Source organism: Porites lutea, chromosome 8 (genome assembly GCF_958299795.1).
Source record: "Porites lutea chromosome 8, jaPorLute2.1, whole genome shotgun sequence".
NCBI lineage: Eukaryota > Metazoa > Cnidaria > Anthozoa > Scleractinia > Poritidae > Porites > Porites lutea.
This window is the reverse complement of record NC_133208.1, coordinates 1061966-1072249: the sequence shown is the minus strand read 5'-3', so window position 1 is coordinate 1072249 and position 10284 is coordinate 1061966. Positions and strand designations below refer to the sequence as shown.

Here is a 10284-nt window from a genome sequence, read left to right as displayed (position 1 = left end):
ATTCAAATCGCGCGTATGAACACGCGGTAATTTCATGGTAATTTGTGGCTAGGAAATCGCCAAGAGCATCCACTTATCGTTAAGAGACCGTAGCCGTGTCAAACGAGTTTTAACTCTGGACTCGGTTTTGGTAGTTGGAAGACAAATTTGGTTTCCTTTTCACGACCGTTAATTGTTAAAAGGCCTTTGAATGTTAAGAATATGACAACAAGCTCAGGTTGTTTGCTTTACTTTTAGAGGAGTAACGTTATTAGATAAGTATGTGCGCTTCTTCATTTTCTTAAGTCGCTTGCTTTATTTGTAAGCGAATCTCATATTTACTTTTGATGTTACATCTATAGACGACCTGATAAACATCGCTCACTGTTCCCGTTTGTACAACATCTCGTTTTTTGACCGGAACTAGGATATGCATATTTCATAGCGTTGTTCCTTCAATTAAAGTTCGCTTATTGTATCAATAGGGAGCAACCACGACAACAACGGCAACGAAAACGTCACTTTAAAAGTGAATTCGTACTGTTTCAAACCTCATTGCTCTTATTCCATTTCATTCAATTTGTCAAATGCTGAGTTGATTCTGTAGGACTGTATCTAAGTTTAGGAAGGAAGAAGGAAATTGCTTTCTCGTGTTAACGTCGTTCGTAAAACATGAAACTAAGAAGTTTCGCGTTGTAGTCGTTCAACAGCGGCAAAGATATGAACAAAAATGCGTGATGCACGTGCGAAGTTGTTGTTTTACTAATCCAAACCTATTGCCTTTTTTGACGTTCTCGTTACCATTGCCGTCATTGGGACTTAAGCTCCCTAATATATCATTTCGTCTGTAGCAGGCTACTAGTTATTTCCTCATTAGAGTTTAAGGTGTGGGTCGCCTCTCGTTCAGGCGGTCTATTGAGTAAACGGTTCGTTGCGTCTTTTGACCGAATTCATCTCAGGCTTTGTACGTAAAACTTGGACAACAGTACATTTTGACCTTCTTTACCACATTTTCATCCCCGGTTTAAAGTTTAACCGATGGATAGGTTTGTATTTAGCCTGAGCTTCGTCTTCGCCTTTCCTGACACGAACAAAGAAATTAGAACAAAACTACAACGACAAAAAAATCACTCCCGTAGGGAAAATATTTTGGATACTATTTAGAACTTCATGAATTTTGGATCGAAAGAAGAATATTTTCTCTTATACATAGTTAAGTTAACTTGAGTTTTTTTACAAACAGACTATCAATTTAAGACTAATGTTACCTTTCCTACAGAACTATATTAATATATGGCTTAAGAAATGAAATTAATAGAGTGTACTGTATAACGTTCTGAACGTTGATTAGAGTGATTTTATTGAAGCCGTGAAATTGATACGTATTAGACTAGTACACAGTGTTACACTCTAATTTCAGTGTCTTCTTTTGTTTACTTGGAATTATCTGGCACTGATTGTTAGATATTGTTTCATGGTAATTAAAATCACTCCAAGAGACACGTTGAAGAATTTATTACATTGTAATAATTATAATAATTATTGACGAAAACATGTTGTCATTTTTTGCAAAATATTTCTGGTAGTCGATTTTCTAATGAACTGAGAACTGCTGAGTTTATGGAGTTTGTACCGAGTAAAATTGTTATAAGAGATAATTGTAGACTTCTTTTTTTTATTTCTTTTTTTTTTTCGTTCCCATAGCGTCAGGAAACACCGCACGTAATTCCTTCATTGGCAAGGTCAAGGGGAAAATATTTCTTGTATGTTTTGCGGTTTAACTTTTTCCATGGTTTAAATTTTATTTACCTTTGTTGATGGGTGTGGTATAGGTGCATGATGATGAGTTTGAAACAAAGGAAAATATAGAGTGCCTTCACATGACGTCATGGCGGCCATATTTATGTCCCAAAACAATGAAACGGCGGCCATGTTTGTGTCCCAAACCAGTCCCCTGGGAGTTGAACTCTTTTCTTATGCAAACGCTTTCTTTTGTTCCAATAAATTTGCATAGATGTTGGCCACGTGAGTGAAAACACTTTATAGATGCCTCGACATAATGTGGTTGTAGGTGCCAAATTAAAGCGGCCATTTCACGAGGATATCGCTGTCTGAGATCACTTTTGTGCTGAAGTCCTTACTTAGTGCCTTTAGCCATACAAAACTGCTCCTGTAGAGTTATGAACAAGATATCAAATAACTATCATCAGGGAGCACTAACTGTAATAATTTTTTGGCGATTTCTGCAGGCATAGCATGAAAACAATCCATGTCTATCCTTGCAATCTGTAGCAACAGATGACAGGAAACAGTTCCAAAGCCTAAATATGGTCTTAAATAACAAAACTGGACCATTATTTTTTGAATTCAGTTAATGGGAAGACATGTTTTCTCTTTTTAAAAAGAGAGCAAATAGCTTGTCATTATGATAGTGCCCTTAACAACCCCTCGTATGATGCATTCTGGTAGTTGTTTCATCAGAAGACAAGCTGACCATGGTCTCTTTTCAGGTGGTTTGAGAGAATCTACTTCCATTATCCAAATTATCCATTCTTGAAAAACTTGACAGCTCCCCCACCCCTCCCCCCAAGATAAAGTGATGGGAAGAATGAGACATGCAGAAAAACTACAGTTTGGGGTAACCTATGACCAGCCCTTCACCATCCCCTGTTTTTTTTTTTTGGGGGGGGGGGCTGGGGTGGGAAAGGTAGGTGTGTGTGTTTGTTTTTGATCAAAGGGATTTAAAAAAAGAAAGAGAGAAAAAGAAAATAGTCTCCCAAACCAAAAGAGAAGAAGGACCGCGTGATTGTTAGATACAATCCCAGCCCCAACACAAGATAAATTATTAGAGTTGGTTAATGTGCCAAAGTGGTCTCCGCTCAGTTCCAGTTTTGTTCCCTAAGTATTCCCTCACGTGTCTTAATCACTGTCTTTAAGGCTCTTGGTCCAAAGCGACCGTCCTTAATGGTCACTGACAAGAGAATATTCTCGTAAATGACCAGCTTTAGTTGCCAATATTTTTACGAATTCCCGAGTTGGTTGCCGAAGAAAGATACAGTCTAACCTCTCCTTACGGACACCTCTATAATACAGACACCTCTCTATTACGGACAGTTCGTTTGGTCCCAGAAATGCCAAAAATCATACATTCCCTACCTCTATAATACGGACACCTCTGTAAAGCAGACAATTGGTTCTGTCCCTTTGGTGTCCGTATTAAAGAGATTTGACTGTATCTGTTTTGTGCACATCAAAGGTGCAAAATTTACAGTTGTTTTCTGACTTTAAAAGTTAAGCAGTTCTGTCTTAAAGGCTATGAAAGATTAGTCATTCACATCATGTAACCAAAAAACATAGCCCGAAATAACATCCTTTTTTATTTGATCAAAGGCCGATATTTACAGAGTTTCTGGAGTTGGATCATTCTGTCCTTGTATCAGTAAGGCAAATCATAAAAGGTGCTGTCCACGTTAGTCAATGAAGAAGTTCTTGTTTGACTACTGCTTTTCCGCTTTCCTTTCCATCGATAATCTTAAATCTTGACATGTATTTAACAAAGTTTCTAACTCATCCCCTTCCAGGATGTAACCATTGCAGGCACCAACTTGACCTGGCCGCGTAGTTATCTTAGCTGCAAGACAGGCAGGGAAGACTACATGTAAGTTGCTAACTGCAGTTACAATGAGCCTTTTTCACCATGTATTAGCTGTGGATTTTAGCCTCGTGGAAGACATAACTGCGTGTGTGGGCACTTTTTCCTGAGATAATGTAACAGACACGCAAAAAGGTCGAAAGAGGTGGGGAAAGTCAGAGGGTGGAAGCTCAGGAAAATAGGGGGCAGAGGGTGCAGGAGCTGGGAGAGGAAAGGACAGGAGTTAGGAGTTCTAAAAGGGTGGGAAGAGGGCAATAATAATATTATGCAACGATTGAGTCTCATGATGCTCACAAAGGATAGTTGGGTATAATATTTTTATTTATGTCCTTACCATAAAGCTTTCCAGTCTCCATGTAAGGCAGTAGCTGTTCTAGTGACGAGTTTTCCTAGCAAATGAGTAACAAACAGAGAGAGGAACATACAGTCATCAGTATTGTTCAGAGCATCCCATGCAGACATTCATAGGAATTCATCCCAGGTACCTTCCCCATGTACCTAAGGAATGGGAATTAACGTGTGACAAAGGGAAGGAATGTGCGATGAAGGGAAAGAATGAATGATGAAGGGGAGGAATGCGTGATGAACAAAAGGAATGCATGACAAAGGGAAGGAATGTGTGACAAAACCCTAAGAATGTCTATGTGGGAGGCCTACATATATTGGTCATCCTTAGACTTTGCATAAGACTGGGAAAGTATAAGATCAATCACTGTAGAAGTGCAACCTACAAATGCATAAAGAAATGACTGCAATCCCCTAAAAAGCTAACTAAGGCCCCTATGCATTTTCATTTTGAAACACTCAAAAGAACAGACAAGAAAAAGGCAAAAGACCCGACCCATTATATACCTCATTTTGCTTGTCGTCTTCTTTTTTATAGTTATCTGTAAACCTGTAACAACGAAAAATACAGCTTAGAATACAAAGCAAGAACAGTAAAGTGAATATGGAACAAATTAACATTTTTTTTTTTACGTTTTGTGACAGTGAAAGTGCTACTAAGTAATATTAATCAAAAATCAAGTGTTACTAACCAGTTCTTGAAAGGATTCGAATCTACTTCAACAATGGTTCCCTTGACCATCACTCCATTTTTTGTAAAGTTGTCATTTGCTGTATTGTGTACTATTTTTAGAATAGGACACTCAAATTCTACATCTGTGCAAGTTAAAACAAGCTGTTTTAGTAAAACATACATGAACAACATGTTTTAGGGCAAGATTATAATAATTCTGTAGGTTCTAAAGAATAGGATATGGCATATAAAGTACAGTGGACAACAACTATTTTACTAGGCTAAAATGTCATTGCTTTCCTTCTATAAACAAACAGTGTACATCAACCAAAACTGTGCCAACAAATCACCATAACAAACAATCCTTACCTAATGAATTACAAACGTACAGGCCAGTTTTGACTTTGATGCCTTTGATTTTTTTGTGTCCACCAAATGCTTTTCTAACTTTAATCTTTTCTGGTTTATCAAGCCTGAGCTGAAAAGACAACAACAAAATAAATTCATCAAACTCTTAGTATACATGTACCACTGATAACATGTTACAACTTCCCCTACAATGATCAATGAAAATTTTTCCTCGCTCAATACCTTATCCAAGACTAATCCACTTGAAAATCATGTGTCTCACCACCTCACATGATAAAGATCAAAATTTCTTTATCTATGACATTCCCTTCTACTTTACTTCAAAGTAAATAAATAAAACTATATAAGAACAAACCCTGGTATGTGCAGGAACTCTGTCTTGCCTCCATTCACTTCTTTTCCTTCCTCCTAACATAGGTGCTGTAAAAATTCATAAAAATTCACATTGAATTCCAAAATCATTTTAGAATTTCACACAAATTTCTCTAATAGTAAAGTATTAGCAAAGCAAATCAAATTAAGCACTCATTGACAAAGGCATTTATAGATAAGATTACCTGTAGATAAGGAGGGAAAATGCAGTTGAATTTCTTTTTACAGAAATTTCATCACTGAAAGGACATACCTGTACAATACTTACTCTACCCATATAACAAGGCCACCTCTGTGATAGGAGGTACCAGGCACCAGAGATCGGAGAATTCTCCGTTACTACACAGATTTCTCCAGCTAACATTCGGTAGCCTATGACTAATTTTTATTCAGACATAGAGTCTCTTTCAGAATATTCTCCTGTAACATTACACCTTTCTCCTGCTACTAGGGTTCTTAATCAAAACCCTGGTAGGATCTGTTCCTTTTATTTGGTGATAATACTAATAATTCCTTTATTTACCTTCGGCAGTATTTATAGAACTAATATACTAGTGGGGCCGAGTAAAATAATGACTGAAACAAATAATTCAAATAAAATCAAACACAACGGGGCTCAGAATCCCAACAGGCCAGAACAAAACAGCTGGCTACTTACAAGCCTAGTCGAGGAGATGGACTCGGTGCTACCATGAACAAATCCAGCTAGCGGTCGGTGCAGGACTTACTCGGAGCCTCCGAATAGCAAGTCCAGCACTCTAACCACTTGGCCACAGTCTGCCTTCTGGTGTCCCTGATAAGGTCATGCAGGCTCAGCTGTTTATGGTTTGGACTAAATTTCTAATCTTAAGTCTTTATAAGTGAACGAAGTTATGCTTATGATCACTAGCTTAATTACGTATTTTTTTATACATATTTTTTGGAGCTTAATGTTTATTTCGAAAACGTGATTTTAAATTATCCAACGTTAAATAAAAGATCCATTTTAACAACAGAATCGGTCTTACCGGATGAATGCAAGCACTTGGATGGGATACGCTGCTGATGAAATCTATTAATGCATTCAAGACTTTTTAAAGCACCTAAGGTAAGATCAAGGCATCAACAATCAGTGCTGTCGATGGTTATTCTAACCTTTGATTATTGTGTTGAAATTCATGAAACAATTTTGCTGACTTTCCCTTTGTTTAGCACCAGTTTGTACAGATGAAATCTTCTCTGATAAATTTGCTGTATAAAAGGGATCAAGGGATTCCATTAATGGGCAGACTTACTTGGATTTGTAGAAGTTATTCCCAACAACCGAAAAGCACGACACACGGCCGCCATATTTGATCTAGTAAGTACGTCACGTATGATTCGTGTTTCGTAAACTTCTTTCTCGTTTCCAGGTCTTTTCAATTCAGGGTGCGGAAGGAAAAGGGAGGGGCGCGACGAATTTGGACGAAATGCAAGTATCATGATGTCAGAAAAATCATTTCAATCCCGAATTGATATTTTTCTTTTTTAAAATTTCTCCGCAAACAGTATATGCAAGTACAAAGGAAATGAGATCACAAGGGGTACAAGAGTGGTCACGTCCCAACAAGGGTCCATTTGCTTTCCTTGTTGTTTGAGGGGAGTTTCTCTTTTCTTGAACACTGGCTGTTTAGAACCCTTTAGAAGCAATCAGGTTCAAAATTATGCTTGAGGGTACGTATTTCTTAGTGCAGCACTATGATTTTCGAGCCCTTTATGATTCACACTAAATCGTTTTCTTTTATACATTGATAAATAATAAATTATTATACGCCACACTAACGAAAAAAATCATGACTGATGGGGAAAATGTCCAATAACAATATTTTTCGCCCTGATTAATTAACTACAAGGCAAAAATAGATTATAGGATACATTGAGCCACAAATTGCAGTTTTTATTACGGGGTTAGGGTATAATTTTGCATATATATGGAACCACGCATATTTTGATAATAACTTTAATAGCCATGCATACACATGCTGTAGATTGTATAATAATTATAACTGCTGTATAATTATTATACAGCAGTTATTATAAAGTAACTCAACCACACGTAATTTCAACAATCTCATCATAATATATATTATTATAGAATACTTTCTCTGTGATTTTGTAATAAATAACTCAAAGGGGAATTTCAACTTTCAGGATAAAGATTATCCTATTTTCTCCCATTATGACATTAACATTACAATCATTTGGCATGCTTTTAAATAATCAGAGAGTAATATTGACTTAAGCAGTCTTTTCCAAACTGCATAATAATTTAAAGCATCATCCTCTGTGGAGATGAGCATAAAAATAATATCAAACATTAAGCCTAAGCTTAAAGTTAACAAGTAACACTTAAATTTCAAGCAAGTCAAGAGATCAAAAACAAATTCATTTCCACGCTGTCCTTTTTAACCCTTTAAGCCCTAAGAGTGATCAGCATGAAATTTCTCCTTGTAATATCAATGCTTTGTAAAACAGAGTGGTCATGAGAATTACGGACATGATCACACAAGATGAATTTGCATGATATTTTATCAACTTCTCCCTTCTACTTCTGTAAGAAATGAATAGGGGCAACAAATGAGAATTCAAATTTTGATCTTAGGGTTTAAAGGGTTAAGACACTATCAAGCTGTAGTTTCACCCTGGAAACCAGTGTGCAGAGCTATGAACAAGATCCACGAAGTATTAACTACAGTCAAATCTCCATAATAAGATCAAAGGGACCAATAATTAAATCACGGATCCAGCCCTATACCCAAGGGTTTTGAGGTAGGTTCTGTAAGATGAAGCGTAAGCTTGGAAACAAAATAATTTTTGAAGCAAGAATGACACTTTGGCCCATTGTATTCACCTTTAACCTTCCAATGCTCCTTTACCCTTACACATATAGGCACCTACAATACTCGTCAAAACTCTTGACACACTTGGGTGTGTTTCCCCTTCCCCAATGTTGATTTGGGTATGCCAGTTGTCTCTTAATGCTCCAAAATACGAGTAACTCAACAGTGGGGAAGGAGAGGGGCACATTTCAGTGAGAATAAAGGTGTGAAGAGTGAATATCATAAATTTGCGAGAAAATTCAGAAATACGGTGTCTGTTTCAACGATTTCGAATGAGTATTGTAGGTAGGGGGTGGGCAATGGTCTGTTTCATAAAGGGGTCCTTATCATAATAGTTCATGTAGTTTCATACTTTAAGGACAAGGGGAGTTGTTAGTAATCAAGGGCTGGTACACTTACTACCGAGATGTCCATAAATAGCAGTTTAACTGCAGTACTGTAAAACACCAATATAATAATTATTATTAAATTTATAAGTAGGCATTTTAATAGTAGCCCATTGGCACATTTGAGTACCACTGTGATATGCATCATTTCACACAAAGAGCCTGTTCTGGCAGAGGAGTTATGTCCACCATCTGTAATCTGTACAGACTATTACACGTGCAAATTGTATTAGTCATCCTTATCTTCAACTGGCCTTGCAATCATTAACCACACCCGTCGTTCAATAGTTTTAAAGATATAAACCAAGCCAAGACTAAGAGCTTTACCACTGTTGATGACAGTTGATCTCATGAGAATTAGCTGTGCTTTGAGTGGATCAAACTTCATGCTCTTTTCAAGAATTTCAACCAACCAGCAAAATGAACGTTTGATATTACTAAACTGTGCCAAAAGAATGCGGCAAAGGACAGCATCGTAAAACAATGAAAAACACTTTGCTCCTAAAGAGAAAGCTGGCTGGAAGATGGTGTAAGGTGTCTTTATAAAGAGCAGATAAATTAATTTGAAGAGTGGCTCAAAGAGGTGGTAAAGGGGTTGAAATGCAACTGCAAAAGATAGGGAAATGCTGTAGCACACTGACCATACCTCACGTCCCACAGCAATCAAGGGTGAGGCAAAAGACGAAAGGATGACATATCCTGGTTTGATATAAGCAAGCCACTGATCTGTCATCTCCTCGAACAACTTGTTTAAAAACTGAATACACTTGTCCATGAGCTCCACATGATATTTCAAGGCATCAATGACGGGTTGAATGTAGGCTCGTATAAAATCAACATGCCGATAGAGTTGCCATACCGCCCAGAAAATGGAAAAGATCGTGTAGAGAGTGATCACTAATTCGATGAGTTTTCGCACAGAAGGCGTGTACACACGATGCGGAATGTACGGCGTCCAATCAGGGAGGCCCTCCCTAAGCTTCTTCTCACCGGTCTTCTTCTCGCCTGTCGACAACGAAACACCCTCTTTTTTAGTTCCCTCACACCCTGTCGATGTCTTAGCATCTGGTGTGGTTTCCACCTGCTTCGCATTCCGCAGTGAACGAAGAACATCTCTGACTTGACCCGTATAGTTGACGTGAAAAGTTGCCTCTAAAACGTAGCTTCGCGATGACGAAACGCCAACGAGTTTCTTGCTATGATGTGGACCAGCAACATCAATCAGCTGTTGGCATTCAACAGTTAGTGTTCCGGTCATAGCGTCCAGGTAACCAAACTTTGCACTGACGCGTATATCTGCAGCAGATATGTTTTTACAGTCTAGAAAAGTACAATATTCATGGTCAAAGTGCTTTCTATCCTTGTGGAGAAATTTAAGTTGGGTAGACATTGGCTCATACTCAAGCCATCGCTCTTCATTTCGAATGTCAAGTCTCCCACATCGGATTCTTTGAAGTGGAACACGCGTAATTTCATTTGTAAAAGGTAATGGAGAGGCGAAAAATGAAGTCGGACTGCTGCATTTTAAAGAAACAGGGCTATCCATCTTCAAGCTTTCATCGGATTCATCGATCATGATCCGAGTCGGACGGCCATTATGATTTGATGTAAACAAACATTTTGCGCATAATAAAACAAGTAGGCCGCTGT

At 37.8% G+C, this 10284-nt stretch overlaps 2 protein-coding genes across 2 annotated transcripts; both read right to left on the bottom strand.

The window, feature by feature from the left end:
- Nucleotides 1-3421: 3421 nt before the first annotated feature.
- Nucleotides 3422-6725, bottom strand: LOC140946967 (small ribosomal subunit protein eS8-like). Its single transcript, XM_073396054.1, has 8 exons — nucleotides 6665-6725; nucleotides 6398-6472; nucleotides 5374-5438; nucleotides 5019-5127; nucleotides 4669-4792; nucleotides 4484-4526; nucleotides 3966-4020; nucleotides 3422-3610 (listed from the first exon to the last, which is right to left on the bottom strand). Exons 1-8 carry the CDS (start codon nucleotides 6717-6719, stop codon nucleotides 3477-3479), a joined length of 660 nt encoding a protein of 219 aa, XP_073252155.1. The 5' UTR covers nucleotides 6720-6725; the 3' UTR covers nucleotides 3422-3476.
- A 687-nt stretch (nucleotides 6726-7412) lies between these two features.
- Nucleotides 7413-10190, bottom strand: LOC140946962 (uncharacterized). The gene has a single exon (XM_073396049.1). It carries the CDS (start codon nucleotides 10178-10180, stop codon nucleotides 8864-8866), a length of 1317 nt encoding a protein of 438 aa, XP_073252150.1. The 5' UTR covers nucleotides 10181-10190; the 3' UTR covers nucleotides 7413-8863.
- Between the last annotated feature and the right edge of the window lie 94 nt (nucleotides 10191-10284).

Bases quoted from the DNA above. Each gene is read 5' to 3' on its own strand.
- LOC140946967 (XM_073396054.1), bottom strand. From the start codon at position 6,719: ATGGCGGCCGTGTGTCGTGCTTTTCGGTTGTTGGGAATAACTTCTACA. The intron at 6,473-6,664 runs GTAAGTCTGCCC...ATCTTACCTTAG, and splicing joins AATAACTTCTACAAATCCAA to GTGCTTTAAAAAGTCTTGAA. The intron at 4,793-5,018 runs GTAAGGATTGTT...TAACTTGCACAG, and splicing joins GTACGTTTGTAATTCATTAG to ATGTAGAATTTGAGTGTCCT.
- LOC140946962 (XM_073396049.1), bottom strand. From the start codon at position 10,180: ATGGATAGCCCTGTTTCTTTAAAATGCAGCAGTCCGACTTCATTTTTC.